Source organism: Myotis davidii, unplaced genomic scaffold (assembly GCF_000327345.1).
Source record: "Myotis davidii unplaced genomic scaffold, ASM32734v1 scaffold30, whole genome shotgun sequence".
NCBI lineage: Eukaryota > Metazoa > Chordata > Mammalia > Chiroptera > Vespertilionidae > Myotis > Myotis davidii.
Window position 1 is genome coordinate 2,787,760 of NW_006282874.1, and position 19,309 is coordinate 2,807,068.

The following is a 19,309-nucleotide window of genomic DNA, read 5'->3' on the forward strand; positions in this document are numbered from 1 at the left end:
GGCGGCGGCATGCGGGTCAAGTACAGCTCCGCTGGCCCCAGCCAAAGCGGAGCGCCGGCTCAGCTGCCTCCCTGCCAGGGGCCGGCAAACACGGCACAGGTGAGGCGTGTTATCCTCACCTTGCGGCCCAGGATCCCTGACACACAACGAGTGGCCGTGGAATGAACGAACGAATGAAGGAGATGTTTCCTCAAGGAGCACCCCGTTAAGTTTCCATTTTACAGACGGGTAGACTGAGTCTCTTTGGTGGCATAGTGTTAGTTAGGGGCAAAGCCGGGACCAGAAGGCTTTCAGGCTTTCTCCTTGGCCCTCACTGCCTGTGGGACAAGGGCCCCTGTGGGTTCTTATTTCAGGGGTTTCGGGAAGCAGACTCATCACCACCCCCCCGCCGGCTTCTCTCCCAGGAGGCTGCTCCTGTCCCACCTCAGTCCGTCCTGGGCTCCACGATGGCCGCGCTTCTCCTCATCGGCATGCTGATGGCCCCGAGTGCGGGTGAGTGTTGGTATTCATGCCGCCTTCTGCTTAGCGTGTGATTACTTAACCTGGTCCCTGGGACCGATAGTCGAATTGCACCTGACGTGCTCCTGCCTGCGTCATCCCCTTGCCTAGTGAGTGATGGACAGGAAGCGTGCATGAGAAGCTGTAGGTTTGATGCAACTGACCGCTTGGAGCAGGCTGGCTGCATACGGCACGGAAGGCGGGGTGGGGAGCCCGGGAGCACAGGCCAGGTGGCCGGTGAGCGATCTGCCCTCCGCCTGGCAGCACCCCTGCCCCTCACCCCTGTGCTCAAGGCCCGCTGTCCCTTGTGCTGCTGTCCTTGGAGCGGCCTTGCAAACCATGCTCCCCACTTTTGTAGGTATGGCCAGTGTAGAAGGTGAGAACTTGCACCCCCCGCTCTAAACTTGGTCCCATGCCACCAAAACCCAGTCATCAGGGTCATTTCTTGGCAGCTGCAGTAACGGCTCCACTGGGAGTCTTGGTTTTGAAGCTGAGTCTTCAGTGACGTCTAATGTTCTTTCTCGTTCGCACGTTTGTGTCGCTCTCAACACCCAGCCCACTTCTCTCCTCCCATGGGGCTGGGCACCGTCGTAACCAAGGTCAGCCTGTATCTGGGCCTTCTCCATCCGTTCTCAGCTTCAGGCAAACTCGACCAGCACACCCTTCCCCCTAAGGCAATGAGGGTGAGGCGAGGGGATCCACAAACATCACTGGTAGTTTATTCTGACCACGGCCCAAGTCAGCGGACGGTACGAGAGGTTGCTGGTTACCCAGAAGCTTGTCAGTTGAAATTACAGCATCACCTCTATGTAAGACCCAAAGTGTTCCCTCAGGTCCAGACCCTCCCAGACTCCACCAGACCTTCTTTCTAGGCAGAGAGGATCAGCCACCTCGACAAGCTGCTGGTTCAAGCAGGAGATGGCTGGGCAGAGCGAGGCAGGGGCCGGATCAAGGAAAGCCTGTGGTCAGTGGGTCTCAGTCTCACCTGCAATAATAAAAGCATAATATGCAAATCGGCCAAACGACCGAACACTCTGACACGCACTGGCACCAGGCCAGCCAAGGCGGGTGCAATGCAATTGGGGGGGGGGGGGGTGAAGGCCACCATCACCCCATGATTACCCCGCAGAGGGAGGCCCAGGCCACCCTCTGATGATCGTGGCGCCCCGGCCAGGTGGGCAGGGTCTCCCTCTGCTGGGCGATCAATCGCAGAACCCCACAATCAATCGCCCCACAGAGGGAGGCCCAGGCCAGCCAAGCAATCGCACCCCACGCCTGTCGCCCACAGAGGGAGGGGTGTCTGGTGGTGGGGAAGGGGGGGGCGGGACAGCACCGCACAGATGCCAAGCAGTGGCAGTGGTGGGGGTGGAGCCAGCTGCCAGCAGCTGGGGGAAGGAAAGCCCGATAGACTCTGATCGCTGACCAGGCCTAGGGACCCTACCTGAGGGGTCCCAGATTGTGAGAGGGTGCAGGTTGGGCTGAGAGACACCCCCACCCCCTGCACGAAATTCGTGCACAGGGCCTCTAGTTGTCTATAAAACGCTAATGATGACAATACCTGCCTCACAGCATGGGCAGAGGGTGGATGGGGTGCTGTGTGCAGAAGGAAGCCAGGAACAGTCTGCATGCGAGTCAGCTTCGCTCATGGCCACCGTTAACTGAATCGGGAGCATTATTCTGGTGAAGTTCCCCCTCATGTTCCTTCTGGCCTTCCGTCCACCCTCCCCCACCCTCTGCACTGAGTGCGCTAGCCCAGGCCTCCGAGATAAACAGTTTAAAATCCAGGGTGACTCTTTAGGCTGCTAATGAAGATGTGTGGGCGCCGATATCCTGAAAGCAGGGAGGAGCATGTGTGCCGGGGCCCAGCACCCCCTGTTAGCACCTGTCAGTAATGGGGTCCCCTCCACCCTTTAGAACAGGGTCCCCGTGACCAGCTGCACAAAGGAATGCCCGCGAAGGAATTCTCAACGAGCCGGCAATATATTTTTTAAAAATATATTTTTATTGATTTCAGAGAGGAAAGGAGAGGGAGAGAGAGGGAAACATCAATGATGAGAATCACTGATTGGCTGCCTCCTGCACGCCCCCTATTGGGGATTGAGCCCGCAACCTGGGCATGTGCCCTAACTGGGAATCAAACCGGTGACCTCCTGGTTCATAGGTTGAGGCTCAATCACTGAGCCACATGGGTGAGCAGGCCATGTTTCACGGTGGCGGCTGGAGTATTCTAGCTGCTGGCGGATAAGCTCTCTAATAGCTGCTGAGGCCGTTGGGCCGAATGCACTCAGCGATTCCATGGGCTCTGAGATACGAGCTCAGATGGAACTGAAGTCCCCAGTGCCTCCTGCTGGGAAACCTGCGTTGTTTCCTTCAAGCGCCGCCAGGACACCCAGCACAGGGCAGGCGCCAGGGAAACACGCACCGGATCGGGTTTGCGTGCGTCCTGCTGCCGTCCTGGCCGGTCCTGGCCGCCACCCCGGCCTCTGCCAGCCAGCGGGCCAGCACGTTCATACCCCCCTCTCCCCCCTCAGGGAGCCACCCTCTGGACACCCCGCACCGTCCGCATGAGCTGCCTCCGGGACTCTCAAAAAACCTCAGTGAGTGTCCCTTGACCTTTCCCTGGGGACTAGCGGGCAGGAGGTTGTCTGCAGGGAAATGACCCCGATGAGCCCACCGAGAGCCGCTTCCTGCTGGACGCCGGCAGCAGAGGGATGGAGTGGGACCCGAAAGGCTCTCCCTCGGCAGAGCCTAGAGTCTGCCCACCATGGGCCTCTCCTTGGAGACGAAGCGCTAAGTTCCCATCAGCAGATAAATGTCTGTCGATGGAGAACCAGGAGAAAGGAGTTAGTGGTCGGGTCAGGGGGTCAGGGGGTTAGAGGGTTAGGGGGTTAGGGGGTCAGGGTGTCAGGGGGTAGCTGTGCTTTAGCTTCAGGTTGAGCTCGGATCTCCCGGAGGCAGAGCCATTGGGAGACGCACCTCACGGGGGCTGGAGGGTCCGCACGTTCCCGGGGGAGGACCCACACTTTCCGTTTCCTGGTGGTGGGTGGTGACGGCTTCTCCGGGAGGGGCTCCCGTGGCCCTCGCTGAGGAAGGATGCGGTGAGCTGGCTGATGCCAGCGCTGGGCGGGAGGCTCACTGCCCACCTGGGGGTGGGGGGGAGGGCAGGCAGCTGAGTCACCAGGTTGTGTGTGTGTGATCCCCTGCAATCCAAGTGATGAGTCCCACCAGAGCCCATGACCATGGCCTCCCTCCTCACGGCATGGTCCCCATGGGCAGTGCCATGCCCACCAGGAGGGGTTAGGTGACCTTTACACTCTCGGGCCACACTGGCTCTCAGGAGGGTCGAGGCTGGGAGGCAGTGAGCCCGGAGGCCCGCAGCCGGCCCTCTTCAGGGGCAGCAGTCCCGGCAGTGACCGCACGGCTCAGGGGCGGGGCCTGGGTGCCGGTGGAGCAGCCTGGACCCTCTGCCTAGAAGCTTCACTCTCCACAGGAGTCTGTGTCTCCCGTGACCGCTGCATGGCTACCACTTCTAGGCTGCCCAGAGGGGCATTCACCCATCGTTCCCGCCAGTCCAGGGCCACCCTACCATCCAGGGGCCCCTTTTTGTTGTTGTTGTTAAATCATTGAGCAATGTTGCCTAGTAACAGAGGCCCCGTTTCATCTCATCAGGTCTCCATGACAACCAATGCTACTAGAAGTTAGCCCAAGGTCAAATCTTTAGAGAAAGAGAAAGGGTTTTAGCGACTCTTCACCCAGGGCCTGGGCGGGGACCAGAGAAACCATGGCTCCATCATCATTTTTCTCTTCCTTCCACTTAGATGCCACACTCTTCAATGGGATGTTCAAAAATGTGGAGAGCGCGACCGAAATTTTTGGTAAGTTCAATCTGAAATGGCTTCTCACCCCTCTCCTCCCCGGCCCAGGTGTCAGAGCACACGTGTGTGTGTGTGTGTGGGCGGGGGGGGGGGGGAATCTAAGGAAATGACCTTGGTCTCCGCCCTTGGGGCTCCCACAGTGGGACCAGGTGCTGAGTGGACAGGTGGTATCTGTCTTGCGGGTGCCTCAGAGTAGCTTCAGAGGTCAGTCCTGACCCAGCCTGGCCAGGAGGCGAATGGTAGGCCCGTTTTACAGGAGAAAAAACTGAGTCTAAGGAAGTTCAGTGACTTGTCCAAGGCCACACGGCTGGACGTCCTCCTTGGTCCAGGGGTGAGTCCCCTCCTCCCAAGTCATCTCATCTTCTCTCCCCAACTAACAATGAGACATGAGGCCTAAGAGCTGCAAAGGGCATCTAGTCTTCCATTTATCAGTAACAGAGCTATCAATCAAGCAGCTGTCGATCATCACAGTGGCTCCTCTCACTGATCACGAAATTACGAAAACATCAGATGATACCGTGGCGGACACGAGCCACAGATGCTGAGCTGCTGCTGGGTTAGCGCTGGGCATGCGGCTGCGCCTGCCGGTGTGTGTGACTGGGCGCAGGTGCCCTGTACGTTGTTAAATAAGTTTATGTAAACACACACCCATCTTTTTTCTTTTGTCATGTTTTTATTTATTTTTAGAGAAGAAGGGAGAGGGAGAGATAGAAACATCAATGATGAGAATCATTGATTGGCTGCTTCCTGCATGCCCCTACTGGGTATCAAGCCCGAAACCCAGGCATGTGCCGTGAGCGGGAATCAAACCTGCAACGTCCTGGTTCCTGGGTCGATGCTCAACCACTGAGCCACACCAGCTGGGCCACAGAATCGTAGAGTGGCTTTTTCCATCAGCATAGAGTCATTTCTTCATGCTTTTTTCAGTTTATCTTCTTTGTTGAGGGTGTTACATTTCTTCGTGTCTAGGGTGAGGGCATGTGGAAATGAAACACGGGAGGGCGATGCATGAGGTAGGAGGCAGCTGGAACAGTTGGTTGGAAATGGTCCTTATGGGCAACTCTAGATGCTCCGCGCCGCCCGCCCCCCCAGCTCCCTGGTGCAACTTCAGTGAGGCGGGATCACCCCACTTAGCCCCCAACAGCCCTGCAGTCAGAATGCCGGAGTGTAGACGGGGTGGGCATGAGACAAAGCACCGGGCCCCGTTTTCTTGCAAATTTTGTTTGCAAAAGCATTTTTAAAAATATGTATTTTTATTGATTTCCAAGAGGGAGAGGGAGAGATAAACATCAATCACATCAATGATGAGAGAGTCATTGATCAGCTGCCTCCCGCACGCCCCCCACTTGGGATCGAGCCCATAACCCACGCCTCTAACAGACTTCCCTGACATTGTCTGGGCCAGATCCGGGCTCCATGCTCAGCCCCAGCCCACCTGGAAGCATGGGATGCCCACGACCAGCTGAGAGTGATCATGTGACCTTGCAGGGACCTGGGGCAAAGGCTGTTTGTTGGCAAGGAAGAAGGGCTAATGGCTGTGAGGTGGGCAACCAGCAGGGGCCCTGGCTTATCAACCGGCCTCGCTTTAATGGTCCCCCACAGTCCTGAGCCCACAGCAGGTGCTCATAGGTTGAGGGGACACTATCAGCTCAAGCTGCAGGGCATCGGGGGGGCGAGGGGAGGGGGGTTCCTCCTGGCCGCTGCCTCCAGCGCCCGCCCTGCTCTCCCCCCGCAGACTGCCTGGGCTCCCACTTCACCTGGCTGCAGGCCGTCTTCACCAGCTTCCCCGCGCTGCTGCAGTTCGTGGGTGGCCTGCGGTGTGTGGCTGGCCTCTGCCCCCGGGACCTGGAGGACTACGGCTGCGCCTGCCGGTTCGAGATGGAAGGGCTGCCCGTGGACGAGGCAGACAGGTGAGCAGGAGCCGGGAGCGGCGGCCTGGCTGGGCCTGGGCGGTGCGCACGCACAGAAAGCTCCCCGCACGGGGTCAGGCGGTGTCTCGGTTCTGTGACTCGCCACGGGCGACTGCTTTCCTCATCTCTATGCTGCAGTTAATCTGTGATCTGCTCGCGTCCCAGGGAGTTCTCGAGAGCCTGTGTCAGGCCCGATAGGCAAACCTTTCCTTTCGTTTCTCATCGTGTGGGGCCGCTGAACAGGGCCACCCGGCTGCTTGCTCACAGGCAGCCCAGAGGTCCACCCGCCCTGCCACCTGGACAACCCGAGTTAGAACCGGGAGCCTGGGCTTAACAAGCCGCCCCGGGGCTCTTCAGCGTAGAACGTGAGAATCTTTTTAATTCAGGACAGTCCTGGCCACCAGGGTAAAGCGACGATGAATTCGGTTTCATAGACATGTAGCAAACACCACCGATACGAGACCTGTGCTTAATATAAACAGAGGCTACCCCCTCCCCCCCCCCCCCCCCCACTGCCTCTCCGCGCGCCCCCCCCCCCCCCCCCCCCGGAGAGGGGCCAGCCCAGCGGGTATGTGGGGACAACAGAAGTGCCCGTGAGAGGGAGGGTCAGCTCAGGCATGTGCATTTGTACCCGCAGCCCCTGGCACATGCAGCTCAGTAAATTAACCCATGACGAGGGGGTCAACTTCCGATTGCTTCTCAGAGATGAAAATGAATTGATTAGACAGTGACATGTCCTTGATCGACATAATGGCTCTGGAATTAAAACACAGACCTGTCCCATCTTCAGATCTCCGAGAGGGTGTAGGTCACTGGACTGGAAGGGCAGTTTCCCGTTCGGGGCCAGGAGGGGGCCGGCCCGGAGCCAGCTCCCTGACTTTCAGGAGGGGGAGCCAGTTCTGCCCGGGCACGGTGCCAGGGCCATTTCTGGGAACACTTTCCTTCCGGGTCCTCCCTTAGCGTTTCCTTTAATTATTAACACACCCGCAAACCTACAAGTCAGAGAAATGGAGCGGTAATTCGTCACCGCCTCCGACCCAAAAAGAATGATCACAGCTCGGAGGGCGGCGAACTGGCAGAATTCTGGGTCACGCTCAGCTCCAATTGCGTTCCACAGCTCAGCTGGCGGGACGGGGCTCCAGGCTCCTGGAGGGCAGGCTACTGCACCTTGAACTTGCCGCCAGATTGCAGAATAACTGCTGCCGCCTGCGGAGGGCCCAGGCAGGGTGGGGTCCCTATGGAATCCCCCAATTCTTATGCTGTGTGAGGAACTTAGTAACTTGCCCAAGGTCATCAGCGGCCTGTATAGTTTTTCTTCTTTCCATCGATGTCCTGGGTGCCAGTGCCTCCGACCACACTGAGACTCAGGAGGCTGGGGTCAGCCTTAACCTTGGTAAGTTAGAGCCCACGTCTCAGTCCCACAAACCTAAAGGCTCCTGATAAGAGCAGAACCTGCTGCACAGGCAACATACTTCCAGTATTGCATGTGTGTGTGTGTGAGCGTGTGTGAGCGTGCGTGTGTGTGTCTGTGTGTGTGTGAGCATATGTGAGTGCCCGAGTGTCTGAGCAGACCCCGCTGGAGCCATCGGGAGGCACGCAGTGATAACAGGCTGCCCGCCTCCCTCCTGACCCTCCCCCACCCCAGCTGCTGCTTCCAGCACCGCCGGTGCCACGAGGAGGCGGCTGAGATGGACTGTATCCAGGACTCCACCAGGGTGAGCACAGATGTCAACTGCGCCAGCAAGAAGATCACGTGTGGTGAGCGTCTCCAGGTGCCCGGGGCTGGCGGGGAGGGGACCGTGGAGAGGCCTGTCTGGACCAGGCCACGGGCTCAGGGCCTCCCTTGCACAGCAGAGGTGCAGCGCGTGCTTTCTGAGTTGACACGTTACTCAGCAGGTTACTGGATTTGCAGTTTTCATGTGTTGCAACCGAGGGACCTTGGGAGGGGCAGGCTGCTGCCTGAGCACCAGTGGGGCATGGTTGCCTCCTCTGAGCGGCTAAGGGGGAGGAGACTGCCTCGGAGAGTTATGGGAATGCACGCTCCCAGAGCAGTTAGCTGGGCCTGGTGGACGGTAAGGACACAGTGGTGGGCGTGGAGGGAGGGACTGCTGGGTGGAGAGGCCGTGGTGGGTGCTGTAAGCACCAGCTGCCCACCCTGCTCGCTGGGGCACCTGGGCACTTTATTTCAGTCTCCGGACGGCAGCAGCAGCGCAGGGAAAGGCACAGGGAAGGGGGGGCAGAGGAGCAGGCATGTTGGCGGTGCCTCTCGGGCTACCCTCTCCCATGCCTCCAGGTGCCCCACGCTTCACTCACAGCAGCCCCATCTTCTAAAGAACCGGGCACATGGGGCCTCATCCCAGCTCTCAGACCGGGAGAGGGGAGCGCGGAGAAGGAGAATAACTTGTGCAAAATCCCATCAGTGCGAAGTGGCAGAGCCAGGGTTTGAGTCCAGGTGGGGCTCCACAGTCCCGGTGATGGCGTGGATGAGCTGGAGTAGGAGCTTCCAGGATGTGAGAGGCACAGTGAACACTGAAAGCATTCATTCACTCACTCATTCACTCACTCACTCATTCATTCACTCATTCACTCACCATTCACTCACTCATTCATTCAACAGGTAGGAGCTAAGTACCTCCCCAAGGCCAAGACAAGTGTCTAGGCATTGGGGACACCCTGACATTCTGGAATTTTATCATGGTTGCCAGACGCTGCAAATACCAAAGACAAATGATAGCGTCTATTAGTGACAGGAGCTGTGGGGGATACAGAGTCAGGGAAAGGCACGGGAGGCAGGGTGGTGGCCCTGTTGAAGTAGGAAGGTCAAGAGAAGGTGACAGTTGAGCAAAGACAGGCGCGGACATCCGGAAGAAGAGCCGTGTGGATGGGCGAACGGCCCCGGGACCCTGAGGCTCGGGGGGGCCTGGTGCTTGAGGAACTGAGGCCAGTGAGTCAGGACCGGGGTGAGGGTGGAGAGGTCTGAGAGGGAGCGGGATCCGTGGCTTTGACTTTGAGGTGGGAGGTTCGGAACACAAGCACAGACGTGTGTGATGGTGTGACCCGAGCTTTCAGAGAATTGTCCCGGCTCCTGGGAGAACAGACTCTCAGCCAGGCAGGGGCAGGGAGGGGAGTCAGCAGGCCCCCCACGTAACCAGGGGAGAGGGGGAGACGTGGCCGACTCCAAAGAGTTTCATTGAAAGCAGAGCCCATAGAGGGCCCGACGGGTGGGGGTGAGTGAAGGAGGGCGCATGGCCCAGACGGGACCCACACCGAGGAGGGGGGACACTTGCAGGGGACGCGGGGTTTGGGCGGGCAGGTCGGGAGCTCAGCCTCGGTGCCTGCATGGCCTCTTGGGATTCCGAGCGGCTTTGCCCTTGGTCTGTGCAGAGTCCAGGGACCCTTGTGAGCTCCTGCTGTGCACCTGCGACAAGGCGGCCATTGAGTGCCTGGCCCAGGCCACCATCAACTCCTCCCTGAACCTGCTGGACCCCGCCTTCTGCCTGGCACCGCCTGCGGGTAGGAAGCACCTGGCCCCTGGTCCGTGCTGGGCTGGCGGTGGGGGCAGGGGCTGGCGTGGGTGCCAAGTCCAGCACCTCCTCACATTCCACACAGAGACAGCCCGCAGGCAGGAGCTGACAGCCCCCCTGCCCAGGGGTCATTCCTCCGCGGGAGGCAGCTGCTCCTCGGACTTGAGGGGTCAGATATGTTCACCAACATTCCCACGCTCTCCCAGCCCCAACACCAGAGGTGTCTGGGGGTGGGAAGTTCAAGGTGCACCTCCAGAGCGTCCCCCGTTTCCTGAGCTGGGGTCTCTCTCAGAAATAGCCCTGCAGGGCTTGGGGAAGAGGGAGCTGGTGTGGGTGTGGGTGGTGGATGTCTGGGCGCACACGTGTGATATGGTGTGTGCATGTGTGTGGGGTGAGTTGCACCTCCAGGTCTCCCGAGCCCAGCGGTCTTTGTCCTCTGCACCCGCCTCCCCTTAGAACAGAGGTTTCCTCGGATCAGGACACCACACTCCACAGCCAGGCCTTCGGCTCTGAGGCCCTTTCACGGTCACAGCCTGTGCTCCTGTCACCCTCTCCAGAACCCAGAGCCTCTGGAGTCCCTCTGCGCTGGGGGCTGGGTGGCACCTGCGTTCTGGGAGCTGGAGGAGGTGGGGGAGTCTCCGGCAGAGGAGCAGCCCATGTCTGGCAGCACCGGGCACAGCCCTCCCGGGGCCCTGCAGTCCCCACCCAGCCCGTTCTGGGCCGAGACCCTTGGGAGGTGGTGTGGACAGTGTCTGGCACTCATGGCTGCTGGGGCTCTTTTTCAGGGGAACCTGTGGAGCCCACCGACGCCAGCCTGGCGGCCCTCTCAGGAGAAGGTGAGTCAGGGACAGGCGTGCGGCCCCAGTGCCCACATTTCCACTGTAGTATTGGACCAGCTGCAATGACCTCCCCTCAGATGCAGGTGGGACAGCTGGTGAGGAAGTGTGGTCCCATCATGCGATGAGGCGATGATGTGTTGGAGTCGGGCAGATGTGGGGTCAAATCCTGCCTCCCCGCTTTCAGCTGGGCGACTTTGGGAGCGTGGTGCGACCTCTGCACCCTTGCACAAAGCAGGGTTCGGCCAACTTGCGGTGAAGAGCCGGACAGTAAATATTTTCATACAGGATCTCTGCTACAGCGACTCAGCTCTGCCACTGTAGCAGGAAAGCAGCCGCAGATGATCCATCACTGCATGGCTGTGGCTGTGCCAATAAAACTTTATTTACACAAACAGGGCAAGGGCCAGCCCCTAGTTTGCCAACCCCTGGGAAGGGATGATGACACCTGACTTCAGGGTGGCAGAGGATTACATGACGGAGAGCGTGGGAAGATTCTGGGCTGGCATCTTCTTCCAGAAATTCCAGTGCAACTTTAAAATCAGCACATACCATCAAGGCACATGCAGGACACTAGACAGCTTGCTCGAATGTATAGCCCCTTAATGCTCACACGTTAGGAAGGAACTGCTGTAACCTTCATGCTGAGCTGGTACACTGAGCTGGAGGAGGAGGCTGTCCAGGACACAGAGCCGAGTGGTAGGGCTGGGACTCGGGGCCTCCGGTGGGTCTTCCCTTACCTCAGAAAGCAACTCCCTCTCAGGCTGCCTTCCCACAAGGACTTGGTCCATCAGGCCCAATGCTGGCTCTTTCTCCCATTTGCTGGTTTCTTCACCTCAACACAGGACTGCCTCCAATCTGGCCCCTTCACCCACTGAATGGGAACAGAATTGAGCACCAATGAGCGGACAACTTACTCCCTGATCGGATGGCCATGGGCCTTCTCTCCTTATCGCTCAGCTCCCTCCCAAACCCGTTTTGTTTGCAGGTGGTCCTGGCCTGGCCAAGGTGCTGAGCTGGACTGGTAACTGATCACTGACTGATAATTAGTTGGTTTCTCTTCACAGCGTCTGCTGACACCAGAGCTGACCAGCTGGCCACGCCCCCCAGGACGAGTCAGATGACCACTCTCTCCAGGACAGGTAAGTAGAGGGGCCTTCAGAGGACAGCACAGAATCCCAGAGAAACGCCACCTAAATAAATACTCGTGTTCAGAGCCCAGAGGAAATTACTATAACCCTTTGCAGATAATACAGGAAACTGAGGCTCTGGGGGTTAAGGTTCCAAGTCATCCAGCAAGTGATTTGTTCTGGTGTCTAACCCCTGACGTGAGGCTAAGATTTGTTTTCTTCGATTACCTGACCGTGACTTGCGGAGAACAGCCCCTTACCTAAAATACTAGCCAAGAAATACTAAGACGGAGGAAGCTGTCCTAACCCTTTACTTGGCTTGTGATTAATAACCATGGATTCTTTCTTACTAAGAAAAATCACTGATAATGACTATCTACTCGTTACTGAGAATGGTTAAAGGGCGGAGGTACTGTTGAGGGCCTCGATGTGGCAGCATGTGTCTACGCCCCTGCATACATTCTCTGAGTTATTCTCCCTGGTTCTGGGAGGCCCATTTCACCCGCATTTTACAGGTAAAGGAAAAGTTCCAAGTGGTAGAGTCGTCTGCCCGGGGCACAGCGTGGATCCCTTCACCTCTGAATCCGTGCACTTTGCCCTGGCACAGACGCCTCAGACTCTTGGCTGGAGCATGAGTCCCATCAGTGCACGTCTAAGCCTGACGTCACATCACACCAGCATAATCCTGATCTCGGACAGAGTTCCAGGCAGTTCCTTCCTTTCCAGAGCATTCTGGAAGGAGTGATTATCTCTGGTCTTTGTGGTTCAGCCAGCAGTGAAACTGCAGCCTAGCCAAATGGCTCCCAGGGTCAATGCTAGCAGGTGACCTGGGTTTGCATTCTGCCACTTTCTAGCCCTATGACCTTGAGCAAGTGACCTCACTCTTCTGCAGGTCACCTTTCTCATCACTGAGGGAGGGAGGGCATTGCACTAACTCATGCGGTTGTTATGAAGTTAATCTGAGCAAAGCGTTTAGTGCTGTACCTGGTGTATAGTAAGCCGAGCCCGTTCAGCTGCTGTAACAAAATGCCAGAGACTGGTGGCTTATAAACAACAGAAATGTATTTCTCATAGTTCTGGAGGCTGCGAGTCTGAGGTGGAGGCACCAGCAGATCCGGTGTCTGGTGAGGGCTTCTTCTGACAGACACCAGCCGTCTTCCTGCTGTGCCCTCCCAGGTGGAAGGGAGCGTGAGCTCGCTGGGGTCCCTTTACAGAGCTCTCATCCTATTCGCGAGGACCCCACCCTCATGACCTGCTGACACCACATTGGGGGCTGGGGTGCCAACATGGAACCTGGGGGAACTCGATCACTAGGTCTGCAGCGTAGTGCGAGCTTAACTATTATTAAAGCAACAAACTCATTTCACAGATAAACAGGCTCAGCAGCCTTCCTGGGGCCACACAGCAAGCAAAGGGACTCAATTCTTCCACATTTCTCTGTTAAAAAAGAGATTTCAACAGACTCACCTGCAGCTGAGTTTCCCAGCAAGCCTCTGGGGTCTCTTTTTGGCTCAGCTGTTGTCCCGGGAGGTGGCCAGGGGCAGCGCAAAGGCCACATGGCCCCCGGGGCCTGGGGGGTGGGAGCTGCCTCGGAGCAGGTGGGGCAGCCTGGGGTTGACACTTACCTGTCTCTCTTTTGGGAGCAGAACCACTCCAAGACCTGGAAGGCACTGAAGCTGCGAGGACCACAACCCCTCCAGGTAAGCACGCTCAGCTGCCCCGCCTTTGGCTAGTTGCTGCCCCTCTGCACTCATTAGATCAGGTGTGTCCCAAAGAGCCTGGGAGAAAAGACCCCAAACTCAACGTGGAAGCGGTCAGGGAGCCAGTTTACTGGTAGAGCCCCGCAGAGTACACAAATGGAACTAAGAGACTGATCCACTCAGAGAAAGAAATGGAAACTTACCTGCTAAGGAGATGCCTTGCAAAAAACTGAAAGCTCTATCTCGTTTTCCATTTACATCAGCTGCAACCTCACACTGTAAAGGGAGCACTTTAACATCTGAAGGTACTTTCTCCCAGTCTCCCCAGTGTATCCACGACGATGCCCAGGCCTCACCCAGGGCTGGGCAGCAGACGGTGGGGCCCAGTCCCTGGTGCTCCTTGGTCTGGACCAGACTGGGCTGGAGGCGTGGCCCGTGGGATGGAGGCCCGGCTGCCTCCAGCTGAGAGGGCAGGTGGGGCTGACTGACCCTGAGAGACAGGGGACCCGGACGGTGCCAGGGAGCCCGTGTGAAGGAGCAGGGCCTTGCTGGCCACGGTGCAGACTCCCACTTAATTCCAAGTATGGCCAGAAGCTGTTCGTGTTCTCAGGGTCGGAACAGCGTTGCTTGCCTACATGATTGTGGCCCATGCGTTGGGCTAATTTCCCCACCATTCTTGTCCCTTCACTTGTTGACACTGTGATGGGACTTCACTTGGCCAGCGCATGAGCGTGGACACGACACAAAGGTAGGCCTGAGGGTGACGGTTCTCACCCACCGGATGTCATCCAGAGGGTCTATCAGCCCGTCAGTTTCACAGTTATCATAGGAAACTGGGGACCCACGCAGCATTCCCGGATCCCCGCGACGCAGCTCTGACGTCTGCAAGCTCTGTCTGGTGCTTTGTTCCCAAACATCTGCCTGCCTTTGGCCTTGACCTGGTGCCCGTCTGCAAATCCCTTCTCGGACCCTCCTGGATGTGGACAGTGAAGTTGTGCATTTTCAGGATCTGCAGAGATTGCTGCCACAGCTGGAGGCGTGACCGTGGTCCCCGCCGGCATGAAATCTCTGGGGCTGGCCGTGCCATCCGTCGAAAGTGGTCCTGAGGAGACGACTGGGCAAGGTGAGCAGCCGGCAGACAGGAGCCTGCCCTCCTGGCCTGAGAGCCTCTGGTCAGGCAGTTAACAAGGCCACTGTGTCGCACTGACCTTGGCACGTGGCTGTGACGGGAGGTGCCGCATGTCCCCTGGCAGACGAGATGGGAGAGGGGCACTGGCCGGCAGGCACCAGGGCTGGGGGCAGGGCCCGGAAATGGCAGGCCTTGGGCCAGCGCTCACCAGCACCGTCCATGCCGGTTTCCTGGAGAGAACGAAACACTTGGGTCTCAATAGTCCCCCGCAGGCCCTGCACCCGCACGAGCCCCAGGCAGCAGGACCCAGAGGAGGCGCTGGCACTGCCCTCCAGTGCGTCATGCAGGGCTGTGCAAGCAGCTGCATGTGGGGGAGAAGGGGGGATGGTCCTTCCCATCCAGACTATGAAGGTGGGGTTCTGCCCAGTACAGGAGGCCGGGGAGTAGGATGGGTGGAGAGAGAAAAGCAGAAATAGAGACAGAAAACCAAGGTCTGGAAGACAAGCCCCATAGGTGTTCCGACCTGCGAAGCCAGGCAGCCTCAGGGGACAGCCAGGAGCCCCCAGGATGCTGGGTCCTGCTCAGTAGTAAATGCGGCCCTGACGAGTCTCCGTGCCGAGGGGCGGGGGAGGTAGCAAGGAGCCCAGGCGAGCAGATCCCGGTGAGGAAGACTTCTCCCTGAAAGACGACCATCCCAGACAGGGCCTGGGCACAGGACAGTCTCCAGGAGTGGGGCGGGGGCGGACTGTGGCCACATGGAGCCCTCCTGGGAACGCCGTGCTGGCACTCCTGGCTGCCCGAGTCCTCCTCTCTCCCCAGCCTGTGACAGGTCCACCTTCCTGCGCCTGGGAGCCGGGGAGGACACACAGGTGATGCCGCAGCTGGGGCAGATGCTCTTCTGCCTGACAGCCCGGTGCCCCGAGGAGTTCGAATCTTACGGCTGCTACTGTGGGCACGAAGGGCGAGGCGAACCCAGGGACGCCCTGGACAGGTAGGTGCGCGAGGGTGGCAGGTGATGGCGCTGATGCTGCCTGCAGGGAGAGGTGAGGGCCCTTCTCCACCTTGGCCATCACTCAAGGTCCACAAAGAGGTTGCTGCCTGCCTTACCTCACTCGGGTGGCTCCTTACATCACGGGCCCATTTTCCGGGTGAGCAGTTGAGGCTCGGCCTCATCTGAGGTCATTCATCCACGAAGGGGCAGAGCCTGACAGACCAGCCACCTGGAGAGGGTCACTCTAAACACATAGTGATGAGCGACGGAGAGGGTGGGTCTCACTGATGTGGGTGACGAGAGGCCACACTGAAATTAGCTCCTCAACAAGGTTTACATTCTGGGCAATTGGAGTGACTTTCACTTTAGATGCCTGTGCAGTGCGCAACCTGAGCTGGCATTCGTGGTGCGCGTGGCATGTAGGAGCCAGCCGTGCACACGGAAGGAGGCACTGGCTCACTGGGTAGAGGTGCAGGAGAAGCAGGCCCTGAGGGGCTCCTGGGGCAGCTGGGAGCTGGGCAGTAAAGGCTTCTCCTTGGTCGTAGGTGCTGCTGGTCCCACCACTGCTGCCTGCAACAGGTGGGGAGGCTGGGCTGCCGGCGCGGGAGGCTTCCTCGGCCGCCGGTGATGTGCGTGGACGGCACCCCGAAGTGTGAGTGCGTGGGCCTCCTGGTGGGTTATCCTCTCACCCGCTCGGCATCATGACCACACCAGGCGTAGACACTCTCGCATCACTTTACAGTTCATCCATCGCGTGACCCAACACGTCTTCCTCTGAGGTGCGTATTAGACCCCTAGTCCTCTGAGGATACTCCAGTTCAGAGGTGACGTCTGTGCCCAGAGCACAGGGCTGGCCAGGTGCACACCGGGCCGTTACACAAGCCGTGCGCATTGCGTGCTCACCGTGTGCCGTCTGCTCCAAGCTCCTGCTGTGTGAGCGAGTTCATCCTCACAGCCGTCCAGGCCAGAGCACCAGGAGGCGCCCCAGGTCGCAGAGTCCGTGCTGAGCTGGATCGGAACCTAAGACCCCACGGCCTCTGACCTCGAGCCGAGGCCTCACCAGGCCCGTGGGCCCCTTTCCCTAAGAAGCAGAACCTTTTCCCGGGTGACATCTTCCGAGGGACCCCGTCAGGATGGTGGCCCTGGCTGAAGGGCCAGGTAGGCTGCAGCTCCACTCCTCTCTCCTGGAGGCTCCTCTGGGCTGCTCAGGGCCTCAGGCAGGATGGCTGGAAACTGCCACCGCCCCCCCCGCATCACTCTTACAGCAGAGTGAGGGTTAGCACTGGCCTGTTGACTCTGGCTCCATTTCCTCATCTGCATTTTCCTGGGGAAGCCTCTGGGGGCCATTAGTCCCCCCCGCCCCCTTCCTCTACATGCACCTCCTTGTAGGATCATGCGTGCCTCCCACTTGCCCGGAGCGCCATCCCTTCAATTTTCTATTTACCCAACAAACCTTCATTGGTAACTAGGAAACAGTGAGCATGCAGGATCCCTGCCTCAAGTCCCTCAGAGCCTAGAGGGAAGAGAGACAAGTCAGTGATTCCCCTAACCTCATGCCATACTGCTAACAGGAGGTGGAGCCTGCAGAGTCTGGCAGTGAGGACGGGAGAAGTTAGGAGAGCAGTGAGGTGAGATCTCAGGTTCCTGAAGGCCATGCTGGTGTGGATGTTCCAAGGAAAGGGAAAGGAAAACCGAGGCATTTTGGGGACTCCTGGCAGCACAGGGTCAGCATATGGTTCTGTTTGGCCAGCAGAGAGAGTGGGGGTGGGGAGACTGCTGAGGGGGAAGGTGAGGCTGGGAGATAGACAGGTACCAGATCAGAGTACCATTGTCGTGATATGCAACCACGCCATGAGGTCTCGCGTGCCCAGCTTTAGGCTCGCAGAATCCAGGGACACTATGTGCAGCTTGAACTCCCACAGAGCTTTAGGATCCGGTCCCAACCTGTGAGCTCGGAGCTCAGTGTCCCATACCTGATGCAGGTGGCAGGCGCTGGGAGGGCACCCTAGAGCCTGCCGTGTCGTCCTGACACGGGGATGGGGCGGAAGGGCCGAGGGCTCCAGGAAGCAGGCTCGTGTGCGTCCACTCTGCTCCTCTTCTCCACCTGCTGCTGAAATGACACGTGTGCCTGGGCTGCTGGGAAGGCCTGTGTCTGAGACTTGGCGGGTTGGTGTGACGAGAGTATTTCCAGTGGCGGCATCAGTGCGCGCTGGATGCCCAGAGGTTCAAGAGGGGGCGGAGGCCACCGGGGGGGCTCCATCTCCGTGGTCCCATGGCCCAGGGGCTACTCTGTTCTCGCCCTCAAAGGTGTGGGCCAGAGCCCGTGCGAGAAGCTGCTCTGTGCCTGTGAGCAGACGGCGGCCGAGTGCATGGCGTCGGCCTTCTTTAACCAGAGCCTCAAGTCATCAGGCAGACAAGAGTGCCAGGGCCCCCGGCGCCCCTGCGAGGACGGCGGGCAAGGAGGGCTTTCGGCGTCCTCCCTGGGCTCCAGCTCCGAGGAGAACAGCGCGGAGGCCCTGCCCCCCACCGCACACCTGAGAACCAGGAGGTTTCTGGGGAGGTCACTTGGTCCCGTGGGGGCCAGGCCGCAACCTGGCCCCAGATAGAGCCCCGGAGAAAATGCCAGGCACCCCTGCTCCCAGGCGCCTTGGGGCCTGAGCCGCCTCTAGGTCCTCCTCTGAGCAGAGGCTGGGGACACCATCTGCAGGAGGCAGCGCAGGTGTGGCTCCACTTCCTGCAGCACACGACGGAGGTGCAATAAATATCCAATCAGTGCTTTTACTCCCCTTGGTTTTGTGTGTTTTAAAGAAATGTAGGTACTGGTGCATGAATAGATTGCAAAGGTGAGAGGATAGAGACAATTGGGGGCAAGCGGGAGTCTACTCCCTAATCTTTGGAAGCTAATTTTCTTCTATTAAAAAAGAATAGAAGGGAGTGTACGTAGTCAGCCAGTCTTATGAGGTCACCTAGGAGTCAGCAATAACTCACCAAAGATGTACGCCAAGGGCTGAGATGACAGCACTTTTGGTCTGTGCCCTAAAAACACTTGCCATCCTAGTTACTAGGAGAGGGGGCATGTGTCTCCCCCGTCCCCACGATGAAGAATCACCACTCACCCCGTCTTGGTCCTGGGCTTGTTTTCACAAATGAGGGTTTATCCCGGTGGCTGGAAGGCCAGGAATGAAGCAACACTCTTGACACACGCAGATTCTGTAAAAAACCGAACTAGACCCACCCACCTGCTAGCTGAGATTTATTCTCTACCAGACTAAAGGCATCCCATCTTTAACCCTCTGCGGCCCAGTTTTATTTTTGGAATTCAAACAGTCGGGTCCAAATTAACTGACGGGATTGAATGTTGAACCGGTTTGCGGTGTCGACCTCAGCCTCGATGTTGGACCTGCTCCTAGCACCTGGTCTGTCCAGTCAGCCTCGGTGTTGGACCGAAAAGGGTTAAAAATCCCTTCATCAACCCATTAAGCAAGACAGGGGCGGGGGGGGATAATTGAAATGATAACTGCATGCTTCTCCGTTTAGTCCTGTCCTTAAGTATCAGATGAAGTGGTGCCACACTGGACGTCTTTTGCCAGCTCCACGCCGTCTGGTCCCACCTCTTGCTCCAGACCAGTGATGGCGAACCTATGACACGCGTGTCAGCAGTGACATGCGAACTCATTTTTTTTGGTTGATTTTTCTTTGTTAAATAGCATTTAAAT

General features: G+C 58.3%; 1 protein-coding gene across 1 annotated transcript in view; it reads left to right on the top strand.

The window, feature by feature from the left end:
- Nucleotides 1-18,371, top strand: part of OC90 (otoconin 90) — a 32,328-nt gene extending 13,957 nt beyond the window's left edge. Inside the window, exons 2-14 of the mRNA XM_015561602.1 lie at nt 405-492; nt 3,030-3,095; nt 4,317-4,373; nt 6,109-6,283; nt 7,929-8,041; nt 9,668-9,796; nt 10,593-10,643; nt 11,711-11,785; nt 13,420-13,473; nt 14,480-14,596; nt 15,422-15,593; nt 16,139-16,245; nt 17,901-18,371. Of these exons, the coding sequence (XP_015417088.1) occupies nt 447-492; nt 3,030-3,095; nt 4,317-4,373; nt 6,109-6,283; nt 7,929-8,041; nt 9,668-9,796; nt 10,593-10,643; nt 11,711-11,785; nt 13,420-13,473; nt 14,480-14,596; nt 15,422-15,593; nt 16,139-16,245; nt 17,901-18,199 (1,461 nt within the window). The 5' untranslated portion in view covers nt 405-446 and the 3' untranslated portion in view covers nt 18,200-18,371. The remainder of the gene's footprint in view (nt 1-404; nt 493-3,029; nt 3,096-4,316; nt 4,374-6,108; nt 6,284-7,928; nt 8,042-9,667; nt 9,797-10,592; nt 10,644-11,710; nt 11,786-13,419; nt 13,474-14,479; nt 14,597-15,421; nt 15,594-16,138; nt 16,246-17,900) is intronic.
- The last annotated feature ends 938 nt before the right edge of the window (nt 18,372-19,309 follow it).